This window comes from Solanum pennellii, chromosome 3 (genome assembly GCF_001406875.1).
Source record: "Solanum pennellii chromosome 3, SPENNV200".
Lineage (NCBI taxonomy): Eukaryota > Viridiplantae > Streptophyta > Magnoliopsida > Solanales > Solanaceae > Solanum > Solanum pennellii.
In genome coordinates, this window is record NC_028639.1 from 74,088,663 (window position 1) to 74,110,320 (window position 21,658).

Consider the following 21,658-nt stretch of genomic DNA (forward strand, 5'->3'; position numbering starts at 1 on the left):
GTGAGATTTCGAATATAGATTAAGGATACTCATGTATTTTTCCTTTATGATAAGGTGTATTATATTGGAGTTTTGTTAAATTAAAAAAATTGAAAATTATTTTGCTAAAATAATGTTATGGAAGCTAGAAAAACATAACAATAGAAAGTAAAAGAACGACAAATAATAATACATTATATAAATAAAATAAGAAATTATGAAACTACTAATTTAGTAATACAACCAAAAAACAATAGTGAAAAGAGATATAGAGATTCATAAAATCAACTTTATAGACAGTAACACTTTATTCTTTATATAAAATTTTCTGATACAAATTTAAATTCGATTAAATTATAATATAAATTTAATTGGATGTCAACATAAATATTCGATATCAAAGAAAATAGACAACTTAAAAAATGGAATTTTTTGTGGTCCAGTTTCAAAGCAGTATTTAGTGAAGTCTCACTCAAGCTGATTATGGAGATTGGCTAAATGCTAAAGAGGATCTAGTAAAATGACACACTGCCATTCATTTTTTTAAAGAATTTTCAAGTTGGTGGGAAGAAAAAATAAAAAATAATCTAAATGATTTAAAATAGTCTGTTTTATTTGGTTAAAAATGATTTAAAATAGTTAGTACTTTCTTTGAAGCCTTGGCTGCTCTAGGGAGGAAAAGAATTAAATAAAACAGCCAAAAGCTATTATAATAATATTGTTAAATCATCAATGTAATTAGTGTTATTTAATTCAAACAAGGAGACAAACGTCAATTCTCGTCTTTATAAATGTTCACTAACCTTACATCAAATTAAATAAATACCTCTTGTTTATTCTATTTAATTGAAGTGTTTTTCATTTAAATATTACAATAGGTAGATGTGATTTCAATTATTCACCATTTTCTCTTTTTTTATCTTAAAACTAAAATTCTTTTTTTAAAAAAAAAAAAAAAAGTCGCAGAATCAAACGTCACTAGCACAAAAAAAAAGTTCCTCGAAACAATGTGATATATATTACCTCTACTATATAAATAATGTGGACGTTTTCTTCGTTTCAGTTTTTGTAATAAAATTAATTTCAAAAGTTAAATAAATTATTTTAGTTAAAATATATTTTCATGCATTGTAAATATTTTAAATTATAAATTATCGTATTTTATAATATTTTTTACGTAATTTTTTGAAATATGAATCTAATTTTGAAAAATTTATGTTTAGAATTACGATCAAAATTTAAATTAAAGCTTAACATTTTAATGTTATTCATTTATTTTGTTAAAATTTCGACAAAACCAAATTATTCGTTTGTAGGAAATAACAATTGGAGGGGGATTTAACTTTAATGGCATGTTTGGCAAAAGACTTTAGCATTATTTTGTCGTGTTAGACAACTATTAAGGAATGTCTTAGTCAAAAAAAGATACTATGAACTTGACTCCGCATCCCTAAAATAATCCGCGTGATGACTTTTCTTCTCATGTTCCTATTCTTAACTTATTACTCCTTCGATCCCGATCCCGTTTAAGAATTTTAAGATGAATGATTGATATTTATATGTTTATAAATTATTTTATTAAAGATAAAATGAGGATTTTAAAGTTAAATTACTTTTCTTTTTGTCTTAATCTATGTAATATATTTCATTTTTCGAGTGTCAAACAGTTTAAGTTTGACCGAGAATTTGTTCACAAAATTTTCAATTTTTTAAAAATAATATATATATATATATATACTACTTAAAAAGTAATATTATAACTCGATGTAATTAATGATTCTAAATATGTAAAAAATATATAAAAATTTTACGATAAAAATAAATTTGCTTAGGTCTCAAAATTTAAAATATGTCATATAAATTGAGACAGTGGGATACTAAATAAGAAATGTGTCATTTTCCATTAAAGAATATTTTCTTCTTGTTGTGAACCTTACGCAATGTCAAATTAATGAAATGAATTTCAGGCGTTTAATCGAAATGGATTATAAATGTTCAAAAGAAACTTATCAACAAGGCATTTTAAAGAGAAAAAATAAGCACTTTTTATTATTTCCAAGCAAATCAAGACATATAAATTGCAACAAAGTTGGAATAAATATTATTTATTTTATTATAATTTATATGATATAATTTGAATTTTAAAAATCGAACAGAAAAACATATTAATAATAATTCAAAATATGTAAAAAAATTATCGTAAAAATAGACAAGTTGAATCTCTATAAAAATAAAATAAAGATATTATTTTCAAAAAAAAAGGAAAAAAAGCGGAAATATCAGAAATACAAACACGATTTCGGCTCGGCTGCAAGTAAAAATAAAGCTGATTATTTATCAAGGAAGCCGACCGCCAAGTCGGCAACAGTAACAGAGCAGCCAAAGCTTGCGTGCAAACAAAGCAGAAATAAGACAATAGAGCATCATGATGATATTCATCTTAGCCGTTGGATTATTATTGTTGGAGGAATCAGGACCGTACATTTGTGAGCCAGATAAACGGAATCGTAGCGTTGAGTGGTCGAAAAGCCACGAGCCAATCTCGCCGGAGACACGTGGCGGAGCCCCCCATGATGATGTTGGAGCACTAATATGAGAGAAATGTGAATTATTGCAACAACACTTCTATTGCGGACTATACCACGATCAACGTGAAAAGTTCAAAAAAATAAAAAATTGATTTACTAAAGCTTTTATTACGTGTAAAATTTTAGAAACAGCAAAGAAAAGAAAAATATTTTTACGACTTTCTGATTACAGATAATAACTTTTACTTATTACTCCAAAGCTCTTATTCAAAAGTTAAATACGTCTTTTTATTTGTTTATTTGTTAATTAAGTCTGTCCATAATTATATTTTTATCGTTATCAAATATGAATGTTATCCCAGATCAAATTGAAATTACTCGTGTCCCCGTTTAGACCCACCTAAACTAATTAAATCCTAACTGATTAAACCTCAAACCCAACTTCACAAGCTGAAGGATTGCGTTAATTTCAAGTAAAAGGCCCTAACTTCATTTTAATTTTGAAGAATTTGTTAAACTTTGTAAAATTTCTAGATAAATTTTCGATAACTATTTGTTTCTTCAATATAAAGTCAATTAATGTGACACACATAAATATAAATTAAAATGTAGAAAATACATCTAATCGATGTGCAGAAGGAAGTGAGATATGGGACAGCGTTACTGTTGTCAAAACCCGCGTAAAACACGGCTGATCAGTTAGCGTGGCCTTCCCTTGGGCATTATGAACACATAGGGCCCAAAGCCATTAAGTCATAACCATGACTATTCCATTTAATGATTTTGCTTACTACGATTTGACTCCCTATACGTATTAAATTCATGTTCATTGTGTCACTAGCACATTTTAACTTACAAAATCATCATCACGATACGTCAACGATATATCGATAAGACACAACAAATATGAATCAAAGTATTTAGTGATCAATTGACACTAAACTAAGGTGTATACATATGCACTTTCAAAGTCCGAATGTTATTTGTCATCTGAGATCAAATATAATTGTATATTTATGCATTATGTTTTTTTAATTTTTGTTACCCACCCTTCACACAAGTCAAATTTTTAGTCTAGCATTTAAAGTGTGATGAAAATTTCTTAAAGCCGTGTAACACCCCCTTAATGACAATCCTGAGCGCTCGACTGGCTCAGAGTGTATTCCATCACCATCCACTTAATTTGTTATCATATGAATGCAATTAATAAAAATTCCATTAAGAACTAATCATGGTTATTGTAAGACCCACCATTTAGCAATGAGTGTTATCATGTGAAACTCTGCTTCTCTTTCAATTTCCCCAGAGTGTGAATTCGATCGATCTTTTTTTTTTCTTCGGCGATAGCTAAGTTATTAACAGTAACATCCACCATTTAGCAATGGCAAAAAATAGCGCAAGTCAATGAAAAACAAAAGTGGCTAAACAGACAACAAGACATGACTTCTGCAGTTTTAGTGCATTCGAGTAAAACTAGACCTATCACTTTTGTCACACGAGAACAGTGTAACTGTATTGTATTACTTATTTGAAACGGGAGAAATGTAGGAAGTCTTGATCAAGAAAATCAATAGACAGTTAAACAGTTTTTGACATGTTATTATCAGAAATATATACTAGATAAAAAAATAATTGTTATACTACACATCACACGAGTTATATAATATTGACAAACTACATAAGAGATCAAATTGCAGCTATTACCACTATGCTGCTCCTTCTTTTAGCCCAACACTACAAAGGTAGACTTTATTCACAGCATGCCCTAACTTACTTTCTTTCACACACAACAGCGAATATACTCGTTAACAAAGACGGCTCTTCTTTTAAGAATAAAAATAAAAAAATCAATTCTTTGTTGAATTTCTTGATAAACATTTATTTGTCTAGAAAGGATCTCTCTTTTGTCTCAATTTTTGCGATGATATTTAACTAAAAAGAAAACAAAATCTTTTAAAATTTGAGCTCTAAAATAAATTAATCTCTCATCTTGTTGACTGTACAAGTAAAAATAGACATCGAGCAAGTATGTACTAAACATGAAAATCATCCTTTGGACGACGAAAACGAAGTATCACATCGAAGGACAAAAATAGAAACTCAAAAAGAATATTTACCTAAAGGACGAGAGTAGCTATAGCGAAATATGCAGACCGACGATGACAAATTTTACACGTCAAATATGCGACACAGCAATTTGTTGGCATGAATTTCAGTTCATACGCACAACAAAGACAATTCGAACACCAATATATGATTCGTACATACAGTTGAAAGCAATGTGTAGCAGCAAAAATAACGTATGATATGATCAAGCAACACAAATATCAATTATACTGTTCCATCACAACAGTATTATCTGGAATCTAATGAGTAGTAGAATGTTAAAACACTGAAAATTCTGTAAGGAGTGACAAGCTTAACAGTGCCAACTTCACTTCCAAAAAGCAAAAAATACAAGTGAACAAATGTCAGTGCCCTTCAACTTGTTTTACAGAAAAAATTTACTTTAGTTAATAATCTATAACAAAAGGCACACTGATTTATCCTACAAAAAATAATGCTATCCAACAAAATAAGCTAAGCGCCCTGCAAGTTAGCAGCAGCTCCTTCCCCACCATTTTCAGTAAAAACTACATTTACCTTAAAACCTAGTGGCATTTTTTCTGCTTGTAGGAGAACTAAGGCATTCTTTCTCTACTCCGACCCAATATAATAACAAATTCAAAAGACTGAAGCAGTAAACGAGAAGAAGAGGATAAGAACACGAGGTCATCAGTATGCTGATAAAGACAAAGTTGGTTTGTTTGGAGTTTTTCATCCACTTCTGGACCATGCATGTTACAGGTTGGCGAGGCACCTGGAAGTGAAACGGTAGAACCTCAAGCTGCTTCTGAAGAAAACGTTTCTTAAAAAAGCAACCTGAAAAAATGCTATCCAAGAAACTACATTCCTCCTGTTTACACTTATGCATAATACATATACAAGCTGTTTGCAGCGGCACAGGCAATTGAATTTTCAGTTGGATGCCACGCTAGATGGAGCAACTTCGTTGTGAAATCAAATGAATTTCCATTTGCATCAACACCTGGACTTTCTGAACCTGTAATGCAAATAAATGTCATCCAGTATATTTCGTCATGCTGATGTATATTTCCGGCAATAAGAGAAGTGTAAACATGACTTATTGTCGAGTGCATATATGAATATGTATGCATACCTCTCCTGACAACACGTGTTATGCTACTGCTCAGGGACCTGGAAGGTCTTGAAGGAGTCTGTACTTGTCTTCTGGTGGAGCACAATCAATGTCAGTCAGACCAAGACAAACAACATTTATATCCAAATCTATTCACATGAAGAAGATAAGATATACGTACCTCATGGGGTTTTTGCTAGCTTCCAGTGTAGTTGCTTCAGTAGTGCCCGCAGCACAACCAAAGACACGGAAAAGATTACTGAAATCATAATAATAATAATATTTTTTAAAAACAAACAAACCAGAAGTGAACTAATAAAAGAAATCCAAATAGATGACAGACTACACACCTATAAGAACCAGTAGCTACTCGCAGCCCATCACCACTAAGGCAACACTCGAACTTGTCAAAGATGGAGTCATTCTCATATAAATCACATAGCTGTGTATCAAAAAAAAATATATATGATCAGCTAAGAGACATGACAAATATAGACAAGTAACATCTTGATCCAGATGGTAATTCACCTTTGGTCTCAAATATTCATGAACCTGGAAGGTTGACACTGGACCAGAATCCATATTTATGTCCCATAGCTGAAAAAAGAAATGTAAGCTCAGTAACAAGGACACACTCTTGTCCATATAAAAATGGAAAACATACAAGCATGAAAGACCAGTGGTCCTCCTAACAATAGCTGAACCAGGGATGACCCAGCTTGAAAACAAGAAGCAACAACTATACTTGTAATAGGAATTCCTGGTCTAGGTCTCTACTAAAATTATATGTAGTTTAGCAACAACACATAAGCATCAAATATTATTATTAATTTACGATTATGCTATAATTATCGTAGTCTTCATTTTTATTACTACTATTATTACTTCTACTCTGGTTATTTATACTATTTTTGCTATAGGAAAACGATTTTCGTGAGCGGAGGGTCTGTCGGAAACACTTCTCTACCCCCACAAAGGTAGGGGTAAGGTTTGTCTGTGTACACCCCCGATCACACTGGGTGTGTTGTTATTGTTGTACGTAAGCATCAAACATTGGAGGAAGTGTTTCACATAGAACTAGACAAAGATAATACAGCTAAAGTTGAGCAGAATCTTAACAAACTTGCTTAAGATAAAGGTGGAGTGGTTCCTATTACAGAACTGAAACCAACAATTAAACTCTAATCAAATTCTTCCAGTCAATCAATCATCTCTGAGATCCAGATTCACCCTGCCGGCCATAAAAGTGTTCAATCTTGAAACTACTGCTAAAATGTCATTTAAACTTTAAAAGAGAGTGGTTTAAACTAAACCATCTGTGCGATGGAGTTTGCCAATCATTCCCTTCCTTTTTCGCTGGCTAAGTCTTCGAGAAAACCTCATGCAGCAGATATATTCAACTGCAGCTTGTAATATGTCTGCTCATATTTAAATGGAAATGTTTCACCTTTCATTCTACCTACCAACAACGATAAGCTAACTGATATAGAAACTAATTCTCACATGAATTATTTAGCTAAAAAATGCAAAATGACACAATATTGAAAGCAATAATATGCATACATCAATCCATCAAACCTCAATTCCAAATTCAAAAGAGCGGGGAGGAAGGGGGGCTAAAGCCACTATTTGAATCCGATTAAAAATTGTCTTCAAAAGCGCATATAAAAGGAAAAAAGGAACCCAATGTTCAACTGCAAAATATTTAAAAAGTAGAGCTCAGGCAACTTTGAAAATTTCTAATTAGGAAAGAAATAAGAAACAAGATGCTTCTACCACATTGAACTAAGAGATATTGAAATAGAAGATGACAAGATGTTTCTACCAAGATTTGTTCAGAAAAATCTGGCAAACTTTTATTCATCAGTCATAGAATTAACCTCTCAGGAAACCACAACTAGCGTTAAAAAAAAATTATGAATGCAAAAGTTTGCCAAAAGGGAATATAAGGATCAAAGGTGAAATACCGCCATCAACTAATACAAATAACAGTAAAAACTTGGGAAGCACCACCAACATGAACCACATTCAATGCATCTAGAATCTCATAAATATTCTTTTCCAGAGTAATTGTACGAGGACTTTAAGTGCACTTGTGAGTATTCCATATCATATAACAAGTTCAATACAATATCAACTTAAGTAAACCAACCTTTAGGGTCATATAGTCACGGCTGAGTATGTATCTTCCATCCTTAGAAAATTTAATATCAGAAATTGAAGCAATTATCTCTGTGAAAAAAGATCTTGAACCCGGTGCTTCTTGCTCCTCAAACCTGCATAACAAGGAACCAGTATTTTTAATCGATAAAGCTATCAGGAAATAATTTAAATAAATAACTATGCCTGCAAAAGTAGCTCTATTCCAGAACATTTTAATCCATCTTTTATATCATCACATGTAAAGAAGAAAAAAATCCACATGCATTGAAAATTAGAAATAAGGGAAAAAAGGGTGGAACTTACAACTGAGAATGTGAGTCGCACAAAGCTGACTGCCGCAGATCTACGAGACGAATCGACCCTTTTGAACTACTATAAGCTAACGTATTACAATGAGTAGGATGAAATTCTGCTGAAGTTATCACCTCTGCAATAAATATAACACAAGGCACTTCCAAAAATTAAATTTTGTGACCTAGTTGAGGTTCTCACAACAAAGGAACTCAGGAAAAACTTACCAGTCAGATCTTCCATATTTGTTGGCTTGACATCAACAATATTGAAACTCTGATTGCTTATTTCCAAGTTCCAAAGGTTGATCCGGAGATCATCAGCAGATATAAATGTTTCACCGTCACTGAGTTGAAAAGAAGAATGCCGGACAAATTACCATGAGCTCTCGTAAACCAGAAAAAACAATATGGCAAAGCAGAATTGCAAGAGCAGTATACTCACCTGTTATTTGAAATAGAGTTGATGTGATAGTCATGTGCATGAGCATACACTCTTCTGCACCTAGCAACAAGGCTGGTCTCATTACTTGTTACCTATAATAAACATAGCAAAGATTTTATTCAGGAGTAACAATGAGGACATCATGTCAAGATTGAAAAGGCAACAACTATCTTGGGGAGAGGAGATGTGGCAAAGCACCACAATTCTTCTAACAATCAAGAGAAAATTGAAGGCACAGAAAACATTTCAGTTCCAATGATCCAAGTATGAGGATTTGAAGATAAAACAATGTCTGTATCCATATCATGCAAGAGAAACCAAAGCCATTTACAAAAGCACATAAACACATGAACATAGGTTGTCCTGACTAGTATATGTTAAAATTTCACCCACCATCAGACCTTGGGTGCACAATTAACTATGTTAAGAATACAAGTACCTATTTCTGAGACTACAGACAAAACTAGAACTAGAAGAAACTAGAAAGAACAGTCTTCTCAGTAACCAGGAGTCCAGAAACACCATGTACATTGTTCTCTGTTACTTTTTATTATTTATTTTTTTTGTACAAGGAATAAGAAGTAACTTGATACTACCTAACAATATCTTTATGACATTGCTCGCATTTCCATTTCCATAAAACCTTAAAGTACGATCACAGACATTAAATAACATGCTTGGCTGATAAATAAAATGTAATGCACATAGACATATTTGACATTCCATAAACAACTGAACATACAGGGCATATAAAGCTTAAGTACAACTACCACAGGTAAACGTAATGAAGAAAAGCCCCCAGGTGGAAACGACAAATCATTGCTCAAGCAATTCAAAGATCTATCTGCATAACCCCCATTAGCACGACATTGCTTTGGACTGGAAGAAACACTAGAGCTGGCCACACTGCCATTTCCAACAGCTCTAGAAGGATCAATATTCATATCAGATATCTTCTTAACTTTCTTCTCTTGGACCTGAATCAGCAAAAGAAGAAAAGAACACTCAGCACCTTGATAAGGAATCCACAAAAATAATAGCCAAAGAGAAGTGGCTTCATAGTGCAACATAAGTCAACTCTCAACTAGTACACATCTCAACAACAATCAGAATAGCTCTCCACCACAATTGAAATTAACAATCAATATTGCTCATCAATGCAACAGCAAAAATGTATCTTGAGTCGTACAGAAGAATATTAAACTTAGCACTTTACATTCAACTAAGTTACCTTCCAATACTTAATGGTTTTGTCGTTGGTGGATAGAAGGAAGAGGGCACCATTAGACGATTGGCACCAACGGATCTTGTTGATTTTCTCCTCAATTTCCAAACTCTTCAGATAATCAAACTGAACAGAAAGATGTGATGGAAAAAGTTAAAATACTATTTGAAGCAAGAAAATAAGGAAAGCAAAGCAAATGAAGAATGAGAAATGGCAGCAAGAGGCAATTCAACCCTACACAGTTGCATCTGGACAGGAAAGTGGTACATGAGAACCAGATCACTAACAATCTCCTAACTCTTTCATCACACCAAAAAGGAAGAACAAAGAACTGGCAGATACCTCAGGCTCATGGCTTTGAAATTCTGTCTTGTAACGGAACTCTGGATGCCGACTCACTGAATAGTCCATTCTCTCTAGCTCTCTCCGACTTCCAATATTCTAAATAAAAACAATGCAAAAGAAGAGACATGATCAGCGGAAACAACCTCCAATTTTTAATAGATCTTCTGAACTGCATTGTGAAGAAACCCACCTCTTTTGTATCAGTCCTTTCAAATAATACAACCCTACCACCACGATCTCCAGTAGCAAGATGGTCACCAGTTTTATCGAACTCAATTGCGGAGATGATATCAACTACAACAACAATGATGAGAAAATACATCATGATACTCAAAAAAGTAAGTGCAGTGAACATCAAAGAGAGAAAGCAAAGCATATAAATCCCCATGCAACTGGAAATGGTACGTCTGCATTATCCTGGCACTTCAAATAAATTTACAAAACAAATTTGATTTTAAAATTTTGTTTCTAAATTAAGCTCATCTGCAGATCCTATCATGGTCCAACAGTTAACTATGCAACAATTTTAGATAATACGAATTGCCACTGTTACTAGTCAAACCATGTCATACAACATGGAGCACCAGATGAGTTATTCATGAGTATCATGGAAAGAAACAATTGAATGTTTGATAGCACCAACATGTGTGCAAAATCAAAATCAGCCAAGCTAAACAAGAAGCTGTACATATAGGAAAAGTGTAGCTTGTGAATCTGAACTAGGGAATAGATGTGAATAAAATAGTGAAATTGATGCAGCCATGGCTTTGGAAGTTCAGAGATCATCGCAACATGACCAAAAGGATCTTCGTGCTGACAAAACTAAATGCATCCACATTGACTATACACGTTCATCAATAAGAAGAAAAACACAAGTCTGAAAATAAATTCCATGTGCTTGGACTTCGGACACCATGTGTGTTGGTATTAGGCAAACAGGTACTTGAGACTTCTGAAACAACATGTGTTCGTATTAGGAAAGGAAAGCTCCAATGATCAAAAGATCACTAGTAAATGGCATATGAAATTGCCTGTAGAGGCGATGAAAGAGACATGTGTAGGCATTAGGAAATGAAAACTCCAATGACCAAAAGACTAATACTCAGTGCATCCTACATTCTGCAGCGGACAGACTGCATATTTCAGACAAATAAAACATGAGATAGAAGTAAAAGAAAGAGATGCAAGAGCAGAAGGAGCTTGTCTGTGGTATAAACTAAAAAAAGAATGGACTTTGATGCACACCATGAATCATGATTTAGGAAAAGAAAGTTTCATGGCTAAGGATGCTGAATCAAAGAAAAATCCATATTCAGTTTCATTCTTAAAACTAAATTCCTACGCAAATTAGGTAAAATGACATAATACAACTCCCCATTACCTTCCGGTGCATATACTCTTCATGATGGTAGATACTTGAGTAGCTAGATACAAAGCCACAACAAATTTCAAATCCTTTTATTGAAGGTCATGCAACTTACTACTCTCACATCAGAACAATCTTAATGGGGAAGCTAAAGAAAAGGGTAGCATCTACAAAGTGTTACAAGCATTCAGCCTAGATCGACTTTGGTTAGACTTTCACCTCAACCTAGTTTACAAAAGGACAACCAAACCTATAGTAATCTACATTGAGTTACTTACTGAAACATAAAGATCGGAACGACCAACTCCACAAGGCATTGCATATACTTCATCTTGAAACCAAGATAGCACATTGGGACTACCTTATGGGAGCCTTAAATATATATATATAGACATTTCGTACGACAAATTGAAGTACTTTATGAGAAATTAACAACATTTTACTGAGCTGCAGCAAAATAGACATCAATAAAATCTCACATCCCATTAGCAACATCAAATCTTCTGACATTTTAGGTGATGGGAGGCATTTATTCTTGAGACGTTTTACCTGACATATCTCTATTTATACATACTTCCATACTCCATTTGAAATGAGGCAGTTGCCCAACATCATACCTTAAAGATCAAAAGCTTAGTGCATGGAGCTAAAAGAATGTCCGATGACTGCCTCAATACTAACCATACATGATTGCATGTGCAGTTACACCACAGCATCATGATTTACATTTGCGCATACATAAAATTCCAACACTCCAAAGCACCAAAGGAACAAGTGAAGACAGCAGCTACCACCCTTTAACATGACGCTTGCATCAAAAGTCAAAAACCTACACTTCATACTTCATAGTCCTCTACTAAATTAAGAACAATGACAGACTACACTCGAAAAAACAATCATCTAGATCTGGACACGAGTTAAAACAAAATCTAAGTAACAACAAACTTGTTAAGAGTTCAGTAGATACTGTTCTCAATTGGCTAAAATCTCCATCACTCCATCAAACCCGGTGATCGAAAACTCACAGATTTAATAACCTTTCAGTATGGTACAACCGCATAACCGATCAAAACCCTAATTTGAACACTGACACCGAACCAACCATGGATCCAAATGTAAAAGCGGTATAAGTGAAATAAAAATTCTGAAAAAAAAATAATAAATTAATTACCTTCCTGAACTTCTTCTCCGGCCGTACGTTCACCAAATACCTGAGAAAATTTCCACTCAAGCGGCGGTGGTGGACCCGCCGGAGCTGCCGCGACATCTCCACCATCACCACCGTTCATTTTTCTAATAATTTTTTTCCTTTCAACAGCCGAAAAAAAAAACGAAAACGAATCAAATCGACAGAATTAAGAAGAAGAAAATCAATCACTTCATGAAAAGCGATCGGTTTTTTAGGTTTGGCAAATGGTAAAGTTCATAGAAAAATGAATGTCGGATTCAGATTCAAGCATTACAAATTCGTAAACATTATCAAAAAGAGCACATGCCCCTCTTTCAATTCCAGATTCTCAAATTATTATTTTTTATTTTTTCTGTGATTGGATTGGGGAAGGAGAAAATAGGGAATTTGCCCTTCTTTTGTCTTGGAACAACAGAACACTCTTCTCTCTCTAAGCTCTATCAATAATATAATTACTGTAGTACAATCTTTCTCTCTCTACCCACCTTTTTATTTTTTTATTTTATTTTTTGTTTTTACTCGAGCCCTCTCTACTATTTTTACCAACATTGGGTCACCTACAAATGAAATTGAATAACCTATTTATTTATTTTATTGGGTCACAATAAAATATTTTAGTTATGTTACATTTTGACTCATATCAAAGGTCTAATTTGAGATTGAACTTTTAGTTGGTTGTAAGGATGTTAATAGGGACGTGTTTGGACTGAGCGGGGCGAGTTGAGTTTAACTTAAAAAATTAATTATATTTATAATTTGTCATGCATTATTTTTTAAATAAATTATTTTAAATCGTCTGCGTTTCATCGATCTCGCACAAACTTAAACCTGCTCTGCCGCATAGCCTAAAATTCACCTGTCCTGCATCCATTCCGCCTCATTGCTATCCTTGGTTGTTTATCGAAACTGAAGTAATAATCTGAACTTTTTCTCATTGATTGGTGATTAACTTAGCGTGTTTTGACAATTTACCATTGAGTTATATTAATTATAACAAGAATAAACATAAAGACAAATGGAGAAAAAAAAAGGTACTAATTCTTTTCGTATTTTAAAATATGATTGATCGATATATTAATTAATTGATTATGATGATTATTATTTTTTGTAGTGTCTTTGATGTATACGAGTGAATAAATAAAACATGTAATAAAAGAAAAATTTATCTAATTTGAATACATATTAAATAGACAAAAAAAAAAATATAAGATAATTGATAGTTAGATTTGATGATAAATTTAAAGAAATAAAGAACAAAATTTATCACTTATATATGTTTGTTGAAAGTTATTACTTTTTGTTTCACTAAAATATTTAACAAACTTTTATGTTGGATTTGAAAAGTATGGTTAAATAAAAAAGCGTCATCTCATAATTAAAAATATAAATTTTGTATAATTTACTTAAATTTCATTGTGTAAAGAATAAATTATATTTTATTTTTATTTTTTTTCTAGTTATAATGCTCTTTTAAAATTTGTACCTTCTGGATACATTAAAGTGTTTCTCAAATACATTATAAATAAGCGACATTGAAATAACATAAGACGTGTATTTGAATAATTTTTCAATAATTTTTGTCATTTCTATTTTCTTAATACTTAATGATGCTTTCTAGGACGCAATTTCTATTTATTTATTTCATTGTATTCTATACAATTTTTTTGTATTGTGATTTTGGGGAAACTTTTTTAATATTTATAGTTGAATTTATCTTTCCCAAAATCTTCTTTCAATCTAACAAACATAATTTGTTAAAAGTATATATGAGAATATCAAATAGTTTACTTTTTGATAAATTTTGAAAACTTAAAATATAAATATATATTTAATTGATTTTCATAAATCATCATTTCAATAAATTAAAAATCTCTTGAATATATTCTTAAACGTAACTCTTTTTTTAAGAATTGATTTTGCATAATTTTTTATCCTCGTAAAAGCTTCACTTCTTTTGCATGTGTGCACAAATTTTATGAATAATTTTTGTGATCACTTTACATTAACCTATACTCTTAACATAAAATATTATTTTATGTTTTTTTCACTTTTCACCATGTGGAGACCAAAAGAAATAAGAGCTCGTGTGTTATTGGTCTGTCGCATGAGTGGGCACAGCATGTGCAGTTAGTGGAAAAATTGTTTGTAATTCGTTTCAAAAAGAGCGATACGTTTTTATATTAAATAAAAATATAATTTTAGTTATACTTTATAAAGCGATTTATAATTATATAAATTTTTCTTATTTATTTTAAATTAAAGTTTTAAAAAGTTTTTTATTTTAAATTATACATAAAATAAAATAGAGAAAGTAATATACAATATGTTAATTGAACTTCTGTATTCCACTTGGCGTTGTAGAAAAGAAGACACAAAGGTAAGGTTATATGAAATGACGTTTATAACCTTGTGTTTTTTATTATTTACTTCACTTTTCAAATTTAGATGCTACCTCTTCATTTATTTATATAATAAAAAAGTATTATAATGAACCTCCTCCCTAAACAACAATGACATATTATAAGTTTGTTAATTTATTTACGAAATTATTGTATGTAAATAAAATACATTTAAGCATAAAGTATTTAATAGAATATTTTATTATGTAAATTAAAAAAGGTTACAGTAAATAGAAAGTTTAAAATAAAAAATAATAATTTTAATTTATATGACACTTTTTTTTAATATATTAAAAAATAATGTTATTTTCCCTATAGTTAAAACACAGCTTAACTTTAGATTTTTTGTATCTTCTTATTGAAAATGATTTATATATATAAATATTTAAATTTTATTTTAAATCATATATTCAAATATCTTCATTTATTTCTTAAATTTTATGTCAAAATGAAATAGTGGTACATAAATTGGAATAATGGAAATAGCAAATTTGAAGGTTACCTAAGAAGCTATCAAAATAATTTTTCTACATTTACAAAATAATATTTGCATAGACATTATCCTCTTCAGATTTTATTCGTAGAATTATACTTTGGTCGAATTTGTTGTTGTCGATACTGAATTTTTACGAGGATCTATAACCTCCATGAGCTATTTAATAGCGTATTTTTTATCCCCTGGACTATTTAATAGCGTATTTTGAAGATATATATGTTGAATATAGTACATGCTGAGTTGGCTGTAACTAGCTATTAGTTAGCTGACTGACATGTATTAATTAGTTAGCTAATAGTATAGTTAAGTAATAATGACAATTAGTTTGATAGTTAGTTAACTAATCTACAAATTGTATATAAGTAGATTCTCATTCATTCAATAATATCTTTTCTCTTCCTTCTTCAATTTTCTCTCAAGCTCCATTGTCATGGAGTAGTATCAAATCAATTAGTTTACAATATATGTGCCACGTGGACATGTTACTTTTTCTAATTTTACATTATTTTTTATGTCCATATGGACGAAAATATATATTTTCTAGGAAGGTAAGAAATCCTCGTAAAAATTTAATATCTCAACAATAAATTCAACTAAAGTTAAAATATTTTTGAGACTCTATCCCTATAATTAAAGGTTGCCACCTTTAGATCGAAGATGCTGCCTTCTTCATTTAATTATTAACCCATATAATAGTAGTTGTTGTGGAAGATTGGAAATGATGTGATGTTTTTTGGTGGATTGAATAAATTAACTACTTGATGATTTGTGGATAGAATAAATTAACCATTTGATCATTTAACATGTCTTTTTTTTTCTCTTTGGGGGAGACATGTTAATTTTCAAATGCTATGATTAAATTTCAAAGCTAATGTGAACTTGTTTAGTTAATACTTTCTCCTTTACATTATATTCATCCTAGAAATTAAAATGTCAAACATATGGTTGAATTTTTCCAACACCTACATTTTAATAAAATATAATAACTCTTTGTTATATATCATTTATTTTCTACTTCTATTCATTACAGAGATTAGAATGTCAAAACACATGGTTGATTTTTTCCAGTACAATACATTTTAATATTGTTGTGATAGTAGTATAGTCAAGGGATTGTTTGGTACAAAGATTAATAATATAGGGATTAATAATGCAGAGATTAGTAATGCAGGGATTATTTTTACCAAGTGTGTGGTTCAAAGTTTCCCACTTCATCTTGTGTTTGGATTAAAACTTTAAAAAAAAAATTCCAATTATACCCTTGAATTATTTTGTAATTGGATTAAGGTAAATAATTGGGACAATATTTTTTTTATGGTGTTCTAATTAACTAGCTACTTTGAAAGAGCAATTTTGTTAAAATGCTCTTTTTTTGCTTAAATTGTTTGAAGATAAATAATTATCATCTTAGTAAATTGATCACTTACAAATGTCAATTTTCAATTTAGAAAAAGATAAACTATCATCTTTTAAAATTGAAAGACGGAAAACAATAGTAAAACTGAATAAATCATCTATATTTACGCGTAAGATTGCAAGTTGCAATTTTAATATGTATTCAATTTTATAAATTGTTCAGAATATAAATAATTAAAAAATCGCACAAACATAAAACATAAAATCAAGAAAATAAAAAAAAATAATTTAAATGTTTTGAGAGATATTTTTATCTTTAGTAGACTTATCCCATGGTATTATATCTCATGTATTACTAATACCTCCAAATGGAAGGTATTAGTAATACATCATATAATACCATGTAGACCCAATCTCCTACAAAACATAGTACTAAATAATACCATCCATAATACATGAATTATTTGATTTAATACGGCCTATCAAACGACTCCCAAATGTAAAAGCAAATCATAGAATCATTTAGTGCTCGATAAGACAATTAAGAAGATTAAATTAACGGATGAGGTCATTATCTTCTCGTAAAAACAAAATAAATTAACTGGTGAATGAAATCTTAGATGAGTTCTTTATTTTAGCTTTATATAATTTGAATAATTCTCATTTCTTGGTTTAGTTTTTTTAAGTTGTGTTAAATTCGAAGTCTATTTAACATTATTTTAGAGTTAAGTGCTCAATATAGATCTACGGATAGATTGTTCACGTATTTGATATTAGACAATGTTTAATTGTTCGAGATTTGGTCACTATTCATCCGTTAAGTTAACTTTAAAAGTTGTTTTAGGCTCAAGTTTAACATTAACTATATAAGTATGTGTTAGTGTTGAACATTATGCTTGACAATTTTATTCCTATCATGTTGACTAATTATCTTTATAATTTTAAAAAATTATACATGATTCGTTCATTAATAATTTTGTATTATATTTCAATTAGATACATCTAGATACATATATTTTTATTATCAAATATAGTGTAAAATATAAATACATAGAGAGAGGCGAATGAGAGGAGAGATGGAAACGAGATATGAGGGATCGAGTGAGAGAGTGTGTATATTCCAGATATATACAAATCGCACTATGTATCTGGGATACCATATAAATTTCATATACTTTCTTAAATACAAAATACATAGGGAGAGAGGTGATTGGGATATAAAAGAGGCGAGCGAGAGAGCCAGTGCATCTTAGTTACATGCTAATCCATTTGGATACAACATATCTAGACAAAATTACATATAATTTTGACTCCAAGTATCAGAGATACATGTGTGCGTCCAAATACATGTATCTATTAACCAATATTAGGCACACTTAGTAATTTTGATAACTCGTTGAAAGGCACGCAATTAATCCCTAAATTAGTGAGATTTGTGTTGTTCATCTTAGTTTCTATAGACCCAAATTGTTAATGGGCTGAATGTTAGCCCAATCAAAGTTACGTGTGATATGAGTAGCCCATATATTTGGGTTTTAACAGCTCAGGGGTAGTGGGCATGTACTAGAACTTGGGCTAAAATTAGAAATGTAATAAAGTGTTTTAGCCCGTTAATATCATTTATGTCATTATAGAATTGAGTGAATTTTAAATTTAGCAAAATAAAATCATATATAGCCCTAGAGACTAACAAAACAAAAGATTATCATTTTATGTTACAAGTTTAGATGGTAACATAATCACTTTTAGCAATTTGTAATGATTTAAGCGGAGTTCAAATAAATTTATATATCTTAAATTGCACTAAAAATGTTAAAATCCCTCTTAATTCTATAAAAGAATCATACCAAAATAAATACTTCCTAATTACTTTCACTTTATTCTGTAAAGGAATCAGACCAACATACTTAAATTCACTTTTCTATTTTGATCTAATATAAAATTTAAGATAGTAAAAGAATTTCTAAATTTTGTGATTTTCAATTAAAAATATGTACAATATGTTGAAATGATTTTAAATTTTATGATCTTAAATATGTTCATCGAAGAAATAAAATTTAAATATTAATAAAAAATTATAATATTTTTAAAAAAATTAAAAATAAAATAAATAAATTAAGACATTTTAAATTTTGTCATTTTAAATTAAAAATATATACAACACGTTGAAATGTTTTAAAATTTTATGATCTTTAAACTGTTATTCCAAAGGTTAAGATTAAAATTATTATTAAAACTAAAATAATATTAAATACTTTCAAAACAAACTAAAAAATTAAATAAATAATTTAAAACAGAAAAAGTAACACCTGATAATTTAGTTTAGTGAGGGGCAACAGATAAACAAAAAGAATGAATAATGATAAAGACTTTTCCCCTTTTTATCACCACTTTAATTTGCAATTTAATAATATGAGATAAATGATTAACCGCCAAAAGGCACCAATCAGGGGGTAGCTTATAATAATTCATCCATTTAAAAATAAGTGATATTTAAAACTTTTAGGATGGAATTAATTTTAGTAATCCAAAATTACCCGTTTTATAATCAAGAATTATTAATTAACGTTTCTTTGATTATGGATATGTAAGTAAAATATTTATTATAGGAATAAATAGTTCTTTAAAGATTGTTTTCAAACTAAAACATTACTTATTTTGAAACAAAAACTCTTTCTAATCTAATACTATAATGGAATTGATGGGGTGTGACACGTCCCTTAAAAAAAGATATTAAAAAGAAATTAATTAAAGCATATATCTTTAATATTATTTTGTTTGATGCATCCCAAAATCTTCTTAAAAGTAAAGTTAATCATAATCTAAAATTTAAAAGTTGTTGAAAAACACATTTAAAGAATTAATGGTAATTCTGCAAAAAATAAAAAGTTAATCATAATCTAGTTCTAAATATCATAACTTCTGCTATAATACACCTTTTTTACTAACATATCTATGCACCTCTCTGAATCATCGATCTTAATCTTATTTACCACAGAGGTCATTTTCATGCATGCAACTTACCTTACATAACTTTATACTTCCAGATTCTCTCTCCGAATATATATATTGTATGACTACATATTCATCTAAACATCCTTATCTGCTACACATATTTGAAATAGTGTGTTGCCAAAGCAGGTGCTTGAACAACTAAAATCTTGATAATGTTGATAATAGTAATAATACTAGTAACGTGGGTCACAATCACATGTTTAAAGGCCTAAAGCTTCGAAAAAAAACAACAGAAAAAGCATGCACTAAATTAAATTGCCTTTACTTTTATTATATGCATTTGTCTAATTTCCGTACGTCAAAATCAGTTGAGGTCTTTCCATGCACAAATTAATTAAAAGTTTCTATAGTATTTATTACCACTGCTTTATGAGATATTGCAAATGCACGTAACAACCATAATTGTTGAAATGTCTTCATCAGAATCTTTTTGTTCCCTCATCATGGCCAATTAAAATTAATGCAATACGTTTTTTTTTTTTATTTCTTTTGAATTTACTGTTAAAAAGTGAGGAGAGACTGAGCAAAACGTTTATAAATAAATTGTTTCGATTGAAATGTTGTTAATAAGTCAATGAAGTCATTATGAAATGTTGTATCTTTTTATGCTTCCAATAGTATTCATTAATTTTTTGTTATTATAAACTGATCTTCCTAAGTTTTTGTTTTAATAATTATATATATATATATATTCAACTTCTTGAACGACAACATTATGTACTGATGTCTTTGATAGTGTTAGAAATGGAGTATATATAGTATTCGTCTGTCTTAGTTTATATGATAATTTTTTAATTTTTATGATTAAAAGTAACTAAGCTTAATTTTTTTCTTTTAACCTTAGTAAAATAGTTTATGCCCACACAAATGCACACAAAATGTATTAAAAGTTAGAACACATATCGAAATTGTTCCCTTCTTTCTTATAGTACCATTCATCCCTAATTATTTGTCCACTTTTCTTTTTATAGTTCTTCACAATTATAATAATGATATGAGTGACGTAATTAAAGGCCTTAAAGCTATGGGGAAAAGAAAAGCAAACAGTAACTACATTTTTTTTATTATTATTATATGCATTGTCGTGTTTCCGTACGTCAAAATCAGTTAAGACCTTTGGATAGACAAATTAATTAAGTTAATTATTGCCACTACTTTATGAGATATTGCAATTCACGTAACACCCATAATTATTGTAATGTCTTCACCATAAACTTTTGACCTCGTCATCATAATCCATCCTAATTAATTAATTTAGGAGACTAACCGTATACTTTTGCGATCGAAAAATTAAGTATTTTAATTGATTAATTATTTCAATTTTTGTTTTATTTATGAGGATTTATTTTTTCATTGTATAATACTTCATTCCATCCTCATTTTTCCTTCTCCTATCCTCAATTTATATAAAGAAAATATTCTTTTTACGATTTATATTATATGATATTTTAGTTCTAAAATCCTTTAAAAATTCACTTGCCCTTAAGAATTTAATAAAATGTGATTAATTATATAGGATATGTAGTGTACTTGTAATAAGCGATTCAATATCATTACCTAGTTAGAGGCGGAATCAGAATTTTCAATAAAGGGGTTTAAAATATGTAGAAATAGACATATGAAGTAGCCGAAGAAGGTTCGACATCTACTATATATATATATA

At 30.1% G+C, this 21,658-nt stretch overlaps 1 protein-coding gene across 4 annotated transcripts; it reads right to left on the bottom strand.

The window, feature by feature from the left end:
• Positions 1-4,834: 4,834 nt before the first annotated feature.
• LOC107015339 (serine/threonine protein phosphatase 2A 55 kDa regulatory subunit B beta isoform) lies at positions 4,835-13,159 on the bottom strand. Of its 4 annotated transcripts, none has more exons than XM_015215583.2 (14): positions 12,712-13,159; positions 10,365-10,468; positions 10,172-10,270; positions 9,836-9,955; positions 9,375-9,581; positions 8,605-8,696; positions 8,388-8,506; positions 8,173-8,296; positions 7,859-7,982; positions 6,235-6,303; positions 6,057-6,148; positions 5,888-5,965; positions 5,728-5,795; positions 4,835-5,610 (listed from the first exon to the last, which is right to left on the bottom strand). In XM_015215583.2, the coding sequence occupies exons 1-14, from the start codon at positions 12,827-12,829 to the stop codon at positions 5,474-5,476; spliced, it is 1,551 nt and encodes a 516-aa protein (XP_015071069.1). In that variant the 5' UTR covers positions 12,830-13,159; the 3' UTR covers positions 4,835-5,473. The 4 variants fall into 4 exon arrangements, with proteins under 4 accessions (XP_015071069.1, XP_015071068.1, XP_015071067.1 ...); XM_015215582.2 differs by having other exon boundaries at positions 9,372-9,581; XM_015215581.2 differs by having other exon boundaries at positions 4,863-5,610; positions 5,728-5,798.
• Positions 13,160-21,658: the final 8,499 nt, after the last annotated feature.

Coding starts and splice junctions, on each gene's coding strand:
- LOC107015339 (XM_015215580.2), bottom strand. CDS start 12,829: ATGAACGGTGGTGATGGTGGAGATGTCGCGGCAGCTCCGGCGGGTCCA. Junction 10,271..10,364: donor AAAGGACTGATACAAAAGAG/GTGGGTTTCTTC, acceptor GTTTTTATTTAG/AATATTGGAAGTCGGAGAGA. Junction 8,697..9,371: donor CATTACGTTTACCTGTGGTA/GTTGTACTTAAG, acceptor TGTTTATTATAG/GTAACAAGTAATGAGACCAG.